The sequence below is a fragment of the Passer domesticus genome, chromosome 8 (assembly GCF_036417665.1).
Source record: "Passer domesticus isolate bPasDom1 chromosome 8, bPasDom1.hap1, whole genome shotgun sequence".
Classification (NCBI taxonomy): domain Eukaryota; kingdom Metazoa; phylum Chordata; class Aves; order Passeriformes; family Passeridae; genus Passer; species Passer domesticus.
This window is the reverse complement of record NC_087481.1, coordinates 58,578,512-58,596,671: the sequence shown is the minus strand read 5'-3', so window position 1 is coordinate 58,596,671 and position 18,160 is coordinate 58,578,512. Positions and strand designations below refer to the sequence as shown.

The following is an 18,160-nucleotide window of genomic DNA, read 5'->3' as shown; positions in this document are numbered from 1 at the left end:
GACAAGAAAGCAATCAAAACTAGTTGACTACTCTCCTAGTTTCCAGATTTGTGGAGACTGGGGTTATTCACCTTCATACCTCTAATGATTTTACAGACTTGCAGTGCACCTACCTCCTCATTCCTCCATCTGCTGTCATGCTCAAGTTGTCTCCGAACAATTCTAGCACCAGAGGTGCTCCAGTTTTGCCACCCCTTCTGATCAAAGCTGCAATTCCTGTCCCCAAGCAAGACTGTTAGATCATGGTAATATTCTGGTCAGAGACTAATTGACCCACCCATCTATACAAGTGAATATTAGCACCAGAAAGAGAGAAGTGCAGCAATTCCTTAGACTACACAACCGCTAAGACATCAGCATAGGATGCTCCTGCTTTCCTTATATCAAGCCTATGTCATATATATGTATTGATTTCCACTGCTTTTCCTCCACCTTCTTGATTAGCCCAAACACAGTGCTGCATACTAGCTAAGGGAGAGTCTGGAACACCAGTAGAGAACAGAGTATTCAAATTTGGACAAAGAAAGGATTAATATACTGGCATAATATGGTCTTTTATTCTGCATTTCATTTCTTAAGTGATAATTTCTACTATTCTATTTACTTTTTTTTCACTACATCTTGAACTGACTTTTCAGAGTATCATGCACAGTGATTCTCAGATGTTTTCTTCCCCAGATGCTGCAGAAAACCATAAAAACACCACTGCTTTTGTATTCCTAGTAACACAACATGTAATAAGAACAGCTGAAGAATTACTGAAGCTAAGCCTGAAAGATGCTTACTTTGCTATTGAACACAATTTTTGACAATCACGACGAAACAGTAGCTTAGAAGAGCAAGGAAATACAGCCCAAAAAAAATCAGCAAAGCAGTTTACTCAACAAAAAATATTCACAGACACAAATATGGAACAGGTAATATTGTTTCCAAAGTGACGAAACATAAATAGTTTACTACACAGCAGAAAAGAATAAAAGTTTATTTTAACCCTTTGTAAATTTCTTCTCAAGAGGAAATATGGGACGAGGAAGAAGGTAAGCACTCCAAGTATCCATCAAATTTAGGGTACAGCATTGGCACAGGCCTGAGCATGTGGAAAATTTTTATAAGCGTATGGAAATATTTGAGTTATTTTTCATTTGAAAAAATAAAACTCTTGACTTCATAATGTAAAAACAGTTGTCAAATAATTCTGGTAAACCATGTAAGCTTTGCTTAAATCTCCATTATCTAGCCTTTGATTACTCTTTCCAGAGAGCTATCAGGTTATTTTAAAAAACCTCTAATCTGACCCTGTTCTGTCTACTGCGAAGAAACAGTACGTGAAGAACACAGGCTTATCACAAAGTCGGGTCAAAACCTAGGGAGTGACTGTTAGCTGTCATGCAAGTGTCAGGAGGGTTTAAATACTTTCTTTGGACATGGAGAAATCTTGTACGTAAGGCACAAGAGACTGGCAAGGAAAAATAAACCTCTAGAGGAGCAACAGCTCTGCTCTCACAGATCTCCGGATGGATGAGGCCCGTGCAGCTCTTATCAGTTCGTCGGGAGCTCGCAGGGGATCAAACTGCAGTTTCACACTGCCAGTAACTCCCCGCAGCAGTGACGCTCTGACCCGAATCTGCGCAGCTCTGCAGTCTGCGTGGCCGAGGGACCGGCGGCGTGCCGTGCACGGTGCACCCCGGCAGCTCCAAGGCTGAGCTCACTTCTTTCCCTCCGGGTCGAGCCGCAGCCCCGCGCCCGACGCCCAGCCCACTTGTCCGCTCCGGGCACGGCCGCGGCCGCTGTGACCAGCTCAGCTCGGCGCTGCCTGGCTCGGCCCGGCCCCACTCACCCGCCTGACTCTGCACGGCGAGGCACAGCTCTCCGCTGCCACAGTCGCTTCCGGCCCCGCCCCGCCCCTGGCTTCTACAATTGCTCCTGCTTTGAAATTTAAAATTATGTCTTCTAAAGAAACGAGGGTTATGTTTGGAACGGACGTTAAAAATTACCTAGTAAAGATCGTCTTCACTCGGACAGAGTAAAACAGTGTTACTGCCTCAAAAAAGGGAGATGTGGGAAAGATGGCTCTAGCTAGAATGCTGGCAGCAGAGAAACTAAAGAGCTTTGTCTCAGCCCTTTGACATGGAGTACAAACACTCCATTCCTGTACATGTGACATATGTGTCTGCCTTGCCTGTGACAGTGTCATAATGTTGCCTGATACTGAACTGCAACACAGGCTATTTCACATCAGGCAGGGGGGAAAAACACAACATGATAAAGTAGACACAAAAACGCACTGCCAAAGGAAACTGCAGATTTTAAACCCACAAGCACTGCTGTCATGTGGCTAGAATTTGCATATGTCTTAATTCAGGCTGGACCAGAATATGGACAAGGCTCTTTCCAGCTCTTATTTCTTGCTATGACAAGATCTGAAAGTTGACAAACGTGAACTAAAAAATAGGACATGCTGGAGGATTAGAGAATTATGACAGATACTTACAGTATATAAGATGATGCATTCTTACAACATTTCATGTATTTACAGCCGATAGAGTGAACAGTATCTCTGTGGTTATACCTAAGTTAATTACCTCAGTAATGCAGAAAACAAGGATGGCAGATCCTTTTTATTCAAGCCCTATCCCAACACATTTAGCATTGACCTGTTACATTTGGGAAGTTTCTCCAGCTAACCCTTTGTAATTCATTTACTGTCACCTCTAAATTAATTTCCTGAATTCCACAAATTAGGGACATGAGAGGACATGGGACACACTACAAATGTGTTCTGAAAAAAGCTATTCAAAGGTATTACAGGCACATCTGAGAAGTCACCTCTATCTAAAAATCAAAGGTTGTTGCTGTACTGTGTAATGGTACAGTCCTGTGTAATACTGGAATGCACACAGTTCTGAAGGTTCACACCAGCTTGGTTGGGCTGTCTCAGAACAGGAATCAATGGACGCTGCAGACACTTGGCACAGAATTTGTTCCCAGCTAAGAAACTATGCAATTAATGACAAAGATAAATATGTGACATTAACCCAGAAGCTTTTAGATGGGTTGTAGTTTTGTTTTACTTGTGTTATCTCCTTTGATATCCTCACTAATTACTAGTTTTTCAGTTTATTTTTGCATTCCTTTTTAAGTTTGTAATGAGGAGAAGCAACAGACTTGCTATGTGCAGTATAGGTACAAAAGCAATAAATACATTTTATTAAAACTAGGCTCTGAAATTTTTGGCCCTTATTGATTCCATTGGAGCACTTGACATGAGATGGAGCAGATTTTTCCATCATCCAAAGAAAATGAATAATAAAATCTTTTGCTAAAAGAATATACTTTCATCCAACAGCTTCCTGGAAAATTAAGCAGATTTCCTGTGTGATGGCAAAGGGCAGTCTAGATAATCAGACCACCTTTAACTTCAAAAGCAATAAATTTATTTCCCGGTCCCAGAGATTGAGCCAGAGGTAAGATATTGCAGCAAGCTTCAGTCTCATAATACAACTACAAATTTTCCTAAAATATTCGATGTTTTAGCTTCAGAACTATTCACAAATCTCTCTGATGTGCTACTAGAATTTCAGCAGTTATTTTCAGTTCCTATCTGGAACAAGGGAATGTTTCTTATCTAGGAAAAACTCCATTCAGGCCCATTTCTCCCAGGGGGAAAAAAAAGATCAGGAAGGGAGATGTTTTGACAAACCACTAAAATTCAACTGTATTTCAGAGCATTTACAATTACTTTGCTGTGTGCTACAGTGTTGCTAATGTAAAAAGTGATTAAACCATGAAAATTTCAATTGAATATCTGTATTTGAAAAGACACAGAAAAGCAAGATTCAAAACTGTCACAGAGGTGCAGTTGTCATCTAAAAAGGACAGGTTAGGGGTGACTGGTCCACGTTTACTCATAACATAAGAATTCAGGCCCCCTGGGAGAGCTCCTGTATTTTAAATGTTCAATTAGTTCCATATAGAAAAATCAAATACTTCTCCAACAGGAAAGCAGCTCCAAAATGCTTTGATTGAACTTTGCTTCTCTCTCCATACTCCCTAGTTTAGAGAGTATTCTTGGTTTCTGGGGACACAGAATGATAGTTTTAATGTTCTCTTCCTTGGATGTCCCTGGATCTCTACATTTCTCAAGTATGTCACTGCAGTGATGTTCACAGATGGTTCATATACAAAGAACAGGAACGTGAGAGGACAAGCAGCCCACATGGCTTAATTCAAGACCAGAAGGCACACAGATATCACAGAAATGGTATAAAAACCTGATGACAAAAGTCCATCATCTGGGTCATATCCTGAATATATCAATTCACTCACCACACTTTAAATACAGGCTCCATCTACTTCAAAAGCAGAAAATACTAGACATTATTAGAATCAACAACAAATACCCAGCCAGATCACCTCTGTAAGTTCTTTCTACATTCAGAGCTACCTTGAATGGAAAAAAGATGTCAAATGGGAGTTTCCAGTGCATTTGAGGCTGGCCTCGTGGAGGTTCTGGCCAATCTGTCATGTCAGTGAAGGTAACGACAGTTGTCACAGGCACCATGCTCATGTTTAGAAACTGCAACAAGAAGGGAAGCAAAAAGAATTTAACAGTCTTAATACAAAAGGCATACCCCTCCTCAATTTTCTAATGGGGACTCACTGTAGATGACTGGCAAACATGATGTCTTTGGGATGGTAAGAGTTAAGCATCCTAAGTTTTCAGAGGAGTAAGACCTCTCTTCCCAATATTGATACTTAGCAGGTAAATTGAGGGTGTAGTAAAGATCAGTGGCTACTGTGCATTGTATGCTAGTGATCTCCAAAACGGCTGCAGTGACTTAAGCTCTGCTGCAGTAAGCCTTCTACTCAGAGGAAAGACATACCAACTACTTAGTAATAAGAACAGACGCAAGCAAGCTTAGTATTTTATAAAAGATCAGCTGGCTCTTTAGGCAAGTGCTTGGTACCAGAAAGAACTGCCACAAGATGCAATCCTATCAATAAATGTCAATAAACTAAAGCAGGGACCCAATACAATTTAAATTTATTGCTCACATTTTAGGATGTTGTTTCAGGAAAAAGACAGATCAGTGAAGATCACAAGTGGGACTGAACCTCTAAGGCCTCAGTTCTTTCCTGTTTCAACAGAATGTTGCAAGAAAACTAAAATACCAGCTCTTTGAACTACATGGAGCTTCATGGCTACCTTGGGCTGATTTAAGACCATGCTACTCCCAAAAGAGCAACCTCACACCCTGCCCCACTTCTCAATGCTAACATTTGAGAGGGCATTTACTGGCAGCACACCTTCTGTGCTTGCACTGGTTTAAGCCAACCTGTGAAACTACTACCTCAATCACTTCCCTGAGAAAAATTTCTAAGATTGCCTTTAGAGCAAAATTCTGTAGGAAGCATTTAAAAAAAACTGCAAGATAGAGTTCATGACTCTTAAGAAAAAAATGCTGCAACTCCTACTGGGGAATTTTTGTGGCATCCCTCAAAGCAAATTTAAAAAAATAAATATTTATTAAAGAAGAAAAAAATGAACAATGCATTGAGTCCAGTCTTGGTTCTACATGGAGTGTGCGAAGAGGTATCATGAGCAGATTCCTTGTGCACCTTTGCATCTGCAGCACCATTTCTGAGAGCATCAGCATGGAGAACTTCAACCAGCTGTGGGTCCATCACCCAGGCCTGCTCTGCTGCCCAAAGGTGGCCCCTGAGCAGTTCCCACTCCAGAATGGCTACAAGACACTGCTGAGGCTATTTCTTCTCTCACCACCTGGAAACTTCACTTACTTGCAAGGTGTCCTAATGTTCCTGCTTCCAGCCCGTTTAACACCTTCTTGCCCACCATGCCAGATCAGTCCTTGATCACAACTCACCACTGCTGAGCAGTTACAAGAATTTCCCCAACACTTCTGAGAGATATAAGTTTTCCTATTAATGAGTAAACACACTCAAAACCACACCAAGTTGCCCTAGTCAACAAGAAGCCTCAAGATGATTAAGTATCTGGACCTTCAAAAACTGCCTTAAAATCAGCGATTAGTGCAGGGAAAAAAACTCCATACACAATCCCACCTGAACAGCTGGGAGAAGAAAATCATTAGCAACTTCCAGCATGCTCTTGTAGAACACTACATCATTTCAAAACATCCTGTATTTTCATCAAGCCCAAATATAAATGTGACAGATATGGTGGATCGGTGTGGAAATTGGGATGTCTTTCCTGGGTTCTCCGTTTTCTGGTCAGTTACTCAGGCAACTTTCCAGTGACACAGTGTTGTCTAAATAAAAAAAGATTTCTCTGAAGAATATTGAAGGAACTACAGGACAGTTCTCAGAAAGAGAATCTGTAGGCTAAAACTGGGAAGTGGCATAATTTGAAAGTAATGTGCAGCCTAGTATGCTTACAAATAGTCGCGCTTCATAACTGCAGGCTACAGAGCAAGTTGGTCCTTTCCTAAAATGTCTTTACTAACAATCTTAATTTGTGGATTTGTGATGTCACTGATGAAGGCAGTACTGATTTTAATGGCATGGGGGTTTTTTGCTGCCAGAAGCTTGCTTTCTTATAATTAGCTTTCCAATATACCTTAAAGGTCTAAAGTAATTAGCATCAGTTGCTCAAGCAAATCAAATCTGAATCTCATTCTTCTTGATTAGTGAATCCTGAGGGATTTGCACCCTACACTTTTACTAGGAATTCAAGTCTTCTTCCTCAGACACAAGTTTTGTTAAGGAAGCCATGTAATAGATGATTTAAAAAAATATCTTCATGGGGTGGGGATATCACTTTGTCTCAGGGCAATATGAGTTTTACATGGTTAACATCTTCCTATCCTCTTCATGTATTTTGCAAGAAGGGAGAACAAAAGGGTACCATGACATGCATTCAAACAAGTGTGTAAAATCTCATTTAGACTGAGTCTTAAGTTCAAAGAGTGTTAACAGATCAGACAGATACCTTCCTCACAGTCATGAAGATGCCTGGGCGGGTGTCAGCTGCTTTCCCTAAAGCCCTTACAGAGAAGTGTAAGCCTTGAAATATTTCTGCTGCCCAAAAGACTATGTGATATTAAAAAAAAAATCACAATGGGATCCACTGACACATGCTTAAAAAAGACTGCTCATTGTCCTCTGTGGTCATGTTAGCTGACACATTCCTGCTGACATCACAAAATCACAGAATGGTCTGGGCTGGAAGGGACCTTTAAAGGTCACTTAGTTCAAGCCTTCTATGATGAACAAGAATGTCTTCAACTAGATCAGGTAGTTAAGAACTCCGACCACCTGGCCTTGAATACCTTCTTTCTGGCTTACACCCTTCCTCCCCAGTTCTCCAAATATGCTGCCATCAGCATCAGCCACTTCCTCAGCTACCTATTGGTTATTTCAGAAGCTCTAGAGGAACAGAAATATCTCCTTGCACAGATTATCAGCATTCTGTGGAGTCTATGAAATATTACTAAACTCAAATCCCATATCAAGGCTTTAAGAGACAACTAAATATAAAACATGGAGTTAGTGGATGTTTGTAACTACAGCTTTATACCAACCATAACTTAAAGTTTAAAGATTGAGTCCTTAAGTGGCAGAAAGTGGTTCAGAGTTGGAAAGAAAGTATCTTTTCCAATTGTACAACTGCGTGAGGACAGTACTGAAAAGACCACAAAACATCCTTCCTCTATAAAAGGCTACCACAGCAGCCAGACAACTGCTAAAATTCAATAAATCTCAACTTACTTAGTTTCAAGATAGTTTGATTCCTTGGTTCTTAAATAACCTGTAAACCCCTTTTAATTACCTCTGTGTGGAGGGAGGGTTTTTGATTCCATACCTTGAGGGGCTGACACTGGTAAAAGTGCCGTGTACCCAGTACTTGAGCTTGTGGGTTGGATAGGAGGCCCACTTTAGTCCACAATATCTGTATCTCCAGGGTCACAGGAACCATACAACAGGAAGTGCAATTCACAGCCTGAAAATAAAATATACACTAATCAGTTTAATATAGTGTTTTAAAAGTGATAAAGGACAATTATGGCCAAAGTGTAATATTTTGGATAATACAGGTCACAGAACCTGAATCAATCACTTCAGTACTATCTCTGTAACTTCTGGTCATGTCAACCACCGATTCTGGAGCTACATACATCTCATTGTCATCAGTTCCAATTAGAATTTGTCTCAGCTTTACATCTTGGATTTCACATTCCACTGAGCCATATCCCCACAGATTAACAATTATTACAATACAATTGACTCACAAACTTTAACCTTATTAGGTAATATAATAGGATATAAATACCCCTATAAAAATATTCCCTATTCTGGAAAAGCAAAAAGGATTATAATAATAATTAATAGGAAGTAGCCAGCTACTATCAGTTCTAAAAGGCCGTCAGAAAACTATGTAATATAACACTGGATTCAGTATTTAAATCTTTTTGCCCATTTAAATAGCAGGAATAGAATTCAAGAGGTAGGAAATCTGTGAGGGTTTGTTGGGTTTGGGGGGATTTTTTGTTAATACTCTAATAATATGAACCATATTGACTGCTTTCACATATTAAGACCCCTGAGAGTCATAGGATCATTATACAAAAAAAGTCCAGATACCCCCACCTCCCCAAGGCAATACAAAGATGTGAAAGGAAAAATATTTACAGATTTTTTTTGCATTCGTATTACCTGCACACTGCAGTTCTGAATCAGAATGTTCATCCACTCTTCTGCCTGGGTTGAATGAGCACTGCCAGTTATAGCAAAGGCTTCTGTTCTGTTCATCCCCTGAAAAGCCTTGTATAACTTCTGCTGTATGTAACTACAGTTACTGTCTTCCAGTGTTGGGGATAGGCTGGAAATGAGAAAAGACCACCTTTAAGGAAGTGATTTCCACGAAAAAAAAAAAAAGCCCAAACCACTATCAACGTTCTTTCTTTGCAATAAGTATTTCTTCTGCTCTTAAAATGGGTCAAAAAGTATTGGTATTAAACAGATGCAGTTTCAATCCTCTCAGCTATGAGAAAGGAGAAGAATATGGCAGGGATAATGATACGGAAAACTGACAGCTCTTCAGACATCTTATTGCATCAGTGGTCCTACACTTGCCATCAAAAGAACACCAACCACTTTTTAAGATTCACTTCTCAACTCTACTCTTGCCCAAGACATATTGCCAGACTAGAGCCTCAAAATGTCCCAGAAGACCTTCACAATGTTCAGATTATTCTAGCAGTCCACCATCTTTCCTATATATTATCTTAGAATATATAGGAATAGAGACATATTGGAGAACTCAGGAAAGGACCCAGGCTTCACAGCAGCACATGAGAGACTACAGAAAAACATGCTGAGTCCACAACTTCCAACTGCTAGAAAGGATGACTGCAGAGTGTGTAGTTACCTGATTTTGCAGCCTGTTCTCATATTCCTTCCAAATTGTACTCTGTGCCTGAGAAATTGTGAACAACTTCCATCACTTTCACTCCTTAATATGCTCATCTGACAGACTGCACATCAAGAAGCCAAACAAAGGTATAAACAGACAATATACAACACTCATCTTGTATTTAATGATCCACTCACCCCATATTCCTCCTTATCCCTATTAGGGCACCATAAAAGTTCAGACAGTGCAGTAACAGAAATGAAAAAAAGCCCCAGTGATAAACAACAACTCACAGCAGAAAAAGGATACATGTTGCATGGCACCACTGTTTGCAATCAACAGTGGTGCTCCAGTATTATAGCCAGGGTTTCCACTTCTAGGCAACATATGAGAAAGAGTCCTGGTCTACAAAGAGACAAAGGGAAGAAATAGAAACAAAGGAAAATATTAGCACCAATGACATCCATTCATCTCCACAGATCAAATTTGCATTCTCAAAAATGTAAATGTAAGCTGTTTTTTGAATGACAGATTATTATATACTACTTAAACTATTTGTTTCCAAGAACTCTTTTTTACCTAGCTAATTTCATCTGCAGTCCAGGTGGTAAAAAACTAAATGTCAGTATCCTAAAATGTGGATAATGCCAGGAAAGCTCTTAATACAATGAATTGCTACTGCTCAACATTTGTCTCTGAGGAAGTGAACAGATAGAGCGATTCTACAGAAGAACTGCAGAACAAACCCTGCCTTGACCCTGATTCTTAGCGGACCATTCTACTTCTAAACAGTTGTATGTCACTCTGGCCATAACTTACAAAGTTGCATTGCACACTTACCAACGCCTGAGGTCATCACTTATCCAATTTTGCAACCTCTTCAGGTGTCTTCTGTACAAAAATGAATCACAAGCTACAGACTACAAATGTGGTAAAATTCCAGGGAGGATGGGGATACTAACCCAGAAGTGCATGGTGAAGTGCTGCTGCAGAGAGGATCCGGAGTTCACAGAGATATTGCTGACTTTGAACTGGACAGAAACACTCTGAATCCCACTTGTGCCACTATATTCTATCTCATAGATCACCTGAAAGTCCAATTCAGAGAATAACAGGAGACAGAGTAAAGTAATAGGGCAATGCGTTTAAGCCTGTGGTAAGCTGCTCCAAAAGGAAAGAAGATTCACATACCTGAGAAACAACATTGGTGCATGTATTGTCTTTCATGTGGGGAGCTCCAGGTGGTGAGACTGCAGTGACATTTACCTGGAGACAGTAAGCATATTAACAACTAGTAACTGTTTAAAAGAAGAGTGCACTTTTTACTCTTTTTCACCGCTTTTCCATCCAAGTCAGATTTACCTCCTTGCTATGATCTGGGGGGCACATCACACTACTCCAGATCCCCAATCTTTTTCCAGGAAAACAAGCTACCTCCCTGACTTTAGTCCTATCTATACCCTTTCATTCAAAAACACACCCTTATGTCCATTTTTTCTATAATGTCCTACTTTTGTCAAGAAAAATCTTGTCTTAGACACAGCACATTCCCGTTTTCCCTTCAGAACCAGAAATTCTTTTCATTGGCAACAGAGACTGACCTTCATGGATGGCATAACGGTGTCATTAATTGGGACCTGGGGAAAATAAGCAAAACATTTTACAATGTCAATAAAAAGTGAAGTAAATTGCTGTGTTTGTGACTAAAGCCATAAAATCATTACAAAAGAACCTGAATATTATATTGACAAAATTACTATATCACAGACATAGTCCACAGAAGGTATTTTAAAATACCAAAAGACAAATTTAAGCTTGGCCTAGTTAATGTCCTGCAGAATGCAGGTACTTTTAAGTGTCACATCTCTGAACCATTCCTGAAACTCCATCTTCTGCAATCGAGTAAGTACTTCAGCGTCCAGTTAAGGAAAACTTTGGCAACAGTTTGGCAACAGTGACAAAGAAAGCCCTGAAAACATGAATTAAATCTGATCAATAGACTATTCTCTACTAGTTAAGTAGATTTAGATTTCCAGTATAAGGGTATACTGAGTCATCAGCCTTAATAAGTACTCCTATTTACAATGTTGTTTCTTATTGGAAAAGCAGAAAAACTCTACAAGGTGAGAGCAAGACATTTTCATATAAGCATTCAGTAAAACCAGAGGGATGAACCCAGAACAGTAAACTGGTTACTTTGAATTTATTGTCAGGATAAATAGTAGAGAAAATGATATGGATATAAATAGAGCTAATATTAATAAGGGGCCATCAGTATGATTTCAGAGATAGCACTTTATGTTAAAAAACACCCTAATTCTTTACTGAGAACATGTACTGCTTGGTTGATCAAGCTGATGGAACAGACAGGAATACTTTGATAAACCTGTTTAAACCTGTTTAAAATGCAAGAGAATTTTAGATTGGCCAGTAGAACTATGAAGTATCAATGAAGTACCTGTTAAATGAACTAAGAATTTGTTAATGACAGAAGTTTATTGGAAAGTAGTTTGAATTGAATTGACCACCAGTCATGACATTTTTAACATGTTTCCTGTCATAGCATGGCATCCCCGACATGGTGATAATTAGCATTGACTCTATGACTCTAGAAGGCTGATCAATCGCTTTATTATACTATACTTATTAAGAAAGTCATTGCCCTTACCGACAGCCCAATACATTCTTGAATCTAAACACTATCACCATTGGCCAATTAAGAAATCACCCTTTGGCAAACAAATCTCCATAACACATTCAGCATGTTTACGACAACAGGGTGCAGCAAGTGAAGATAACAATTGTTCACCATTCTTTTCTCTGATCTTCTCACAGCTTTCCCTAGGACAATGCCTGGGAAAGTTGTGCCTGCTGCTCCCTGTGGCCAGAGAGCAGCTACTACAGTTTCCCAGCAAGAAGGCCTCAGCAACTGGGAGATCAGGAATGACATACCAGATGACCTTCAGTTTTACAGTTATCTGAAGTCCCAGTGGAAGGCAATGCAAAGTCAAACAACTAAGATTTTGAACAAAAGCAAGAAATCTGAAATGCACCTTTAGCACAGTGAAGTCATGGTAGTAGGAAGCAGCATCTAGGGCAGGGTCAGTCATGCAGCTCTTGCTCAAGTTGGCAAAAATCCGAGTACAACTTGTGCTTTTACTGTCCAGGAAGCCTGGGTGAATTAAGACATGACAACAGATAAAACAGAAGCAAACCACTCAAAGATATTCTTCTGCCTTTACTAACCAGCAGGATTTCCATCAACACAAAGTCCACTGGCTCCCATTTTTACTGGCTGTCTAAGCATGCTCAATACAGATGACGAATCATAGTAGATGAGGATTGGATCACCAGCCTGAAAAGATAATTTGGAGGAATCACAAAGTTACAGTGGAATACTAACGCCAAGGGCAAGAGACATATCTATACTTCTTTGTGTACATCCAGTTTTGTTTAAAAAGTTGTCCAACCTCTTAAATACAAGGCAACTGACTAGAAATACTTTATACACTAAGGAATGGAAAGTACTGAGAGACAACCAGTTCAACAATGTGCTCTGGTAACCAGGAGGACCATCTGTGTCCTGGGGTGCATCTGGCTCAGCATCACCAGCTGCTACTACTCTGCTCTGCAAGCTGGTATGGCCTCACCTTGAGTCCTGAGGGCACTTTTGGGTGCCAAAATATAAGCCATAAAGCTGTTGGAGAGCATCCAAAAGAGGGCTACAAAGATGGTGAAGGGTCTCCAGGGGAAGCCATACAAGGAATGGCTAAAGTCACTTGGCTTGTTGAACCTGGAGGAGACTCAGGGGAGATCTCATTGCACTCTGCAGCTTCCTCCCAAGGGGCAGACACTGACCACTGCTCTGTGACTAGGGACAGGACTCAAAGAAACTGCTGGAAGTGTGTCGGGGAGGCTGAGGCTGGATAGAAGGATAAGGTTCTTCCCCAGAGGGTGGCTGAGCCCTGAACAGGCTCCTCAGGGAATGGTCACAGTCCCAAAGCTGACAGAACCCAAGAAGCATTTGGACAACACTCTCAGGCACAGGGAGGGATTGCTGGGGCATCCTGTGCAGGGCCAGCAGCTGGACTCAATGATCCTTGTGGGTCCCATTCAACTCAGGATATGCTATGATCCTATGATACTATTATTTCTAGGTACAAAATAGGAATCTTTCAATCTGTTCTCATTAGACGTCATTACAGAGAGGTTTAATAAAAGCATATGTGCAAATTGATTGCTATTTTCTTTCAACTCACACGATAAAAAGCAGAGAACGATGGCTGAACTTGTGATGGTGCTAAGAAAGAGTGCCTGCCATACTTCTCCAAGAACTCCACAAAATCAGATTCTTTGATATCCTGTGGCTGTTGAAAATAGTTCAGCTTTGCTAGAGTTTGAAAAGAGAAAAGAAAACTAAATCCTCCAATGTTAAGTTACTAGAAAAGATAAGAGTAAATACTGTGTCAATATTTTTTAAAGGAATAACTTTAGTAACTGTAAGCTAGTTGGTGCCTCATACTAATTAATCCACAGTAACACTTATAATAGGCTTATATGATCTACAGAACAGGATGATATCATGAGTACAGTTCATGGGAAACAAATATTAATACACAAAGTGATTCTCCAAAAAGCATGAGACTCCTTAACAGCGATATTAATATGTGCTGTAATTTCCATGAGATGCCCATATTAGACACACATGAAATCTGAATTACAAATTTAATTACCCATTTGTGAGTTCACTAAAATCAACCTTAAATGGATTCAAAATAATTAAGTAAAACTGGTAACTGTTAAAACCCAAGAAAAGTATGAACAGACAATAAGCATCCTAAAAAACCCACACTTTCTATTGGTATCCAACAGTGATACCTTCCTGACCTGGTGGTATTCAATAGTACTGTTATGGTGCTATAATGTATTAATTTATTACTGCTAAAGCACTGTTATAAAATGGCAAATTATTAAAGGCATACTACATACTCATCCTAATATGAATAACTTTTCAATGCATTCAAATAAAGCACCTTAGAAGATTCAAGGATTACATATTCTACTGACAAGAAAAAGCGGCAGTATTCTCAATGACAGTAGTACCAAAAATAATTTATATAATCCAGTAGATTTTGGGGGGAAAAAAAAGAACAGTAAAAAAAGAACCTTAAGCTCTCAATGCAATTCTGCTTTTCAAGGGCAGAGTAGATGCTCAAAGTTACAGCACAACTAGCAGAAATGAAAGCTTTTTAATATCCAAATACAGTATTAATGAAGCAGTCAAATCTTTTAAGGAGATAAAAGTCAATTAAATATTAAGCTCCTACAAGGTTCACAAAAATAGGAGCGCACAGCAACTTGCTTAATAGTCACTTGGGGGTATCATATTAGACTGAAAAAGAAAACATTTGCACTACTCACAGCCATTTAATTGATTTGGGATCCAGTTCATGACATACTCTTGCATTACCAAAGCTGAATACTTGCTACCACAGGTTAACAAGATTACATAATGCAAAATATACCTGAAAACTGGAAGGAAGTGCTTTCTCCAACAAAACTTAAGATAGCCAAACTGCTTAAGTTTAGATACTAAAGGGTATTTAATCTCATAGGAAAAGGCAAAATAAAATTTAATCTGCTAGTAATGGTTTCAATGAGGTGAAGTCAACCTGTGCATGACTTTCACCAGCCACAATAATTCATTAGGGCTTGATTATATCTCTGGCAACGGTAGCTCATCACACCATCCTATAAAAGCTGCTGCCACAATCAGCTGAATCAAATATCTGAGTTGCTGTATTTCATGGGAAAGGGCACCAGGGAGAAGGCTGTTTCTACAAGAAAACGTTATGATCCTTCAGGTGATTCCAAAATAAGTCTTTCCTATATGTTCTTCCAACAAGCACAGAAAAGCCCATGTGAACAGTGAATTCTGTTCCTAGGTGTGCTACAACTAACATACACACGCAGTCAAATGTTTAGGCCTCTTCAGTGGGCCTAATCATGTGATAGATACAGGGTCCAAATATCAAATGACTAAAAAAATCTGGTGCCATCAAACTGGACACAGATTTTCTGTGCATAACATTAAAAATTCAGAATCCTTTTAATCTAACTTTTAGGATATTATAAGTGGTGTGGGAAAAGGGTAAAATTTAGATTCCAAGTTACAGGCTGAAAAGCCCAGGATGCTGACAGCACTTTAAACTGTTGTTAAACCCTTATCTAAATTCATCTTTTACTGTGAGATCTACTGAAAATTGGAATGGGTAAAGTTCTAGTGCTACTACCTATCATACCATATATTATGAAGCTCTTATAATTTTTTGGTTCTTCCCTGTATGCAAAACACTCAGACAAAATCTATAAAGAGCTGAAAGCAGGACAAGATAATAAAAAGCTAACCTTGTTTTGACTAGCTGTTGTACCTGTTAATCTCCTGAGCCCCTCCCAACCTAAAATACTCAGAAACTTAGATCAGAAGCAGATGGAATTGCGGGTCACAACTCTCAGACAAATAACTCAAAAGAGAAAATGGTGTGTTCAAATGTGAGACACTGTGAGACACAGTGTGGAAAGCAAGAAGAGAAAAGAATGTTAATGACATATCCTACAGGATATATGATTACCAGTGAAAAAAATCACCACCAGCAGAGAAGAAAGGATAAAAATAAGCATATATAATAAAGAATCCAAAACACAATAAGAAAACACTTTCTGAAAATTATAGTAGTGGTATTCTTTAAACGTCAACCCTTATCTGCTGCTCTATGTGTAAACAACTATGCAAGGTATCTCATAAGCAATTGATACATAAGCAATTGATAAAGAGTTATTTGTGCTCAGGCAGAAACCCTTCCCTTAATAACAGTGTAATAATCTTTGCCTTTGGTGATCAGACCCAGATTCACTGTGGTCTCGCCAAAGCTATAAGTCAAAATAATTAGCAACAATTACAAGGTGTAGTTAAATGATGGAGAAGGAAGACTCGCTCACCATATGATGATCGACAAGTCTCGTCTTTATTCCTGAATCACCGATTATTATACACCTTTTAATTAGCTCATGCATAGTGCAAAATCCCAGCTCACCATTGGCTAACTACGTGCTGTTTTTGGTATAACTATCACACTTTCTCAGGCTGTCCCGCTCCACCACCTGCTTGGTGCATTACTTCATCCGTGGGCCAAGGACACAGTTTAACTGGAATGCAACTCCCCTCATTTTCTATCTTGGTCAAATTAATCTCACTGTGAGCTTTAGCTCGGAGCTAGCTTGTTACAAAGCTCTCAACAGTTAAAAAAAAAAATATTCCCTAAGCAGAGGCGATCTATGAACAAAATATGTGAAAAGAAAGATTGCTTACTGTCATCCAACTGCACACAGAAGAGTGGATCTCGTCCACCAGGATCAGAAACGATGTCTGTTGAATAAGGGGTATTACTTCTGAAAATTAGTGACTTTTCCACACACACTCGACTCACAGACCTGTAAAGACAAGCCCCCCCCACCCAGTGAACTATAAAATGGACCATCCTTGCATAATTTCATATTTTACATTACATAATGCCAAAAAAGCAACAGTTTTATTTTATGAAAATAAACTTTTCATCGGTTTACATAAGCTGTTGTACAGTCTGCATAGATAATCAATTACAGAAAGCCTCTCTTGGCATTATACTAACTTTGTAGACACCAGGTTAGTGTAATTAAAAATCACTCTGACATTTCCTGGGGGAAAAAAAAAGTGATTAAAAAAACAAAATCAGTGCCCATATATTACAGCTCCTCTCGGTCCTCATCACAAGGCCAACCTACAAAGAGAGATTTTACTTTCTAATAGCTGAAACCATCTTCCTCAATGACAGCGTCTCGAGGTCTGTACTTGTTTGGCCGTCTCCTCATAGCACTCCAAAGCTCCCTTTACTTAAACCCAGACTTCCCAGCTCCCACTGCCAGCCGCCTCATCACGGAGTAACCAAGCCTCGCTTCATCTCGGCCACTGTGCTGTCGGCCCCGGGAAGCCTTTCCCAGTCCCCGGCCCAGCGCTAAGACGTCCCTGGGCCATCACCACGAAGCACAGGCGGCCAAGCCACAGGTCCCGCCGGGAGCCCGGCCCGGGCCCGCCTCGGCCCGCTCCGGCGCCTGCGGCGGCCGAAGCCCATCCCCTACCCACCGGCTGCCGCCGGAGCGCTGGGAAGCGCCCGCAGGGCTGAGGGCGGGCAGCGACAACAGGAGCAGGAGCAGGGGCAGCGGCAGCGGCAGCACCGCGCGGGCCCCGCGCATGGCCGCACACCAGGCGGGACACCCCGCACAGCCACAACGCCTGCGCGGCCGAAAGGGGCGGGGCCCGGCGGGGTAACGCTCTCCTGAAATGGCGTGTTTAAAGGCGAGAATTTCAGGTAACTGTAGCTACTCTATGTTGACAGCTACTAGAAATCATCTGCCATTAATGAATTCTAATATAACTATGTAATATATATATATTATATATATATAATATATATATTCTATATATAACTATGTCATAATGACTGAGTTAAGAGCAGTTGTGTCTAAGATTCAACATAAGCTACCCTATTCTGCAATCATTTATATAATTTATGTTAAATTATATAAATTGAGTGGGTCACTAAGCAGTCACTGCTTTACATTATATTAGAGTGCATAAATTGGTCTGCAGAGCTGCCTAGGTAAAAACACAGTGTTTCACTAATTCTAGACTTTGTATCACAAGCATTTCTACACAGTGGACCAGATGGG

The 18,160-nt window shown here is 40.1% G+C and overlaps 2 protein-coding genes across 8 annotated transcripts in view; one reads left to right on the top strand and one right to left on the bottom strand.

Moving 5' to 3' along the window:
• Window positions 1-529: 529 nt before the first annotated feature.
• TCTN3 (tectonic family member 3) lies at window positions 530-17,710 on the bottom strand. 3 transcript variants are annotated; one of them, XM_064431678.1, is made up of 13 exons: window positions 17,574-17,710; window positions 16,764-16,885; window positions 13,654-13,784; window positions 12,641-12,749; window positions 12,448-12,566; window positions 10,996-11,031; window positions 10,586-10,660; window positions 10,357-10,482; window positions 9,704-9,799; window positions 9,410-9,507; window positions 8,695-8,860; window positions 7,844-7,981; window positions 530-4,576 (listed from the first exon to the last, which is right to left on the bottom strand). In XM_064431678.1, exons 1-13 carry the CDS (start codon window positions 17,681-17,683, stop codon window positions 4,355-4,357), a joined length of 1,548 nt encoding a protein of 515 aa, XP_064287748.1. In that variant the 5' UTR covers window positions 17,684-17,710; the 3' UTR covers window positions 530-4,354. The 3 variants fall into 3 exon arrangements, with proteins under 3 accessions (XP_064287748.1, XP_064287750.1, XP_064287749.1); XM_064431680.1 differs by having other exon boundaries at window positions 16,764-16,820; window positions 17,574-17,649; XM_064431679.1 differs by lacking the exons at window positions 12,641-12,749; window positions 16,764-16,885; window positions 17,574-17,710.
• Window positions 17,689-18,160, top strand: part of CFAP46 (cilia and flagella associated protein 46) — a 75,309-nt gene continuing 74,837 nt past the window's right edge. For 2 of the 5 annotated variants that reach the window (XM_064431666.1, XM_064431663.1), the window contains exon 1: window positions 17,689-17,799. The gene's annotated coding sequence lies outside the window, so the exon portion shown is untranslated. The remainder of the gene's footprint in view (window positions 17,800-18,160) is intronic. The other 3 variants (XM_064431665.1, XM_064431662.1, XM_064431664.1) reach the window with 2 other exon arrangements.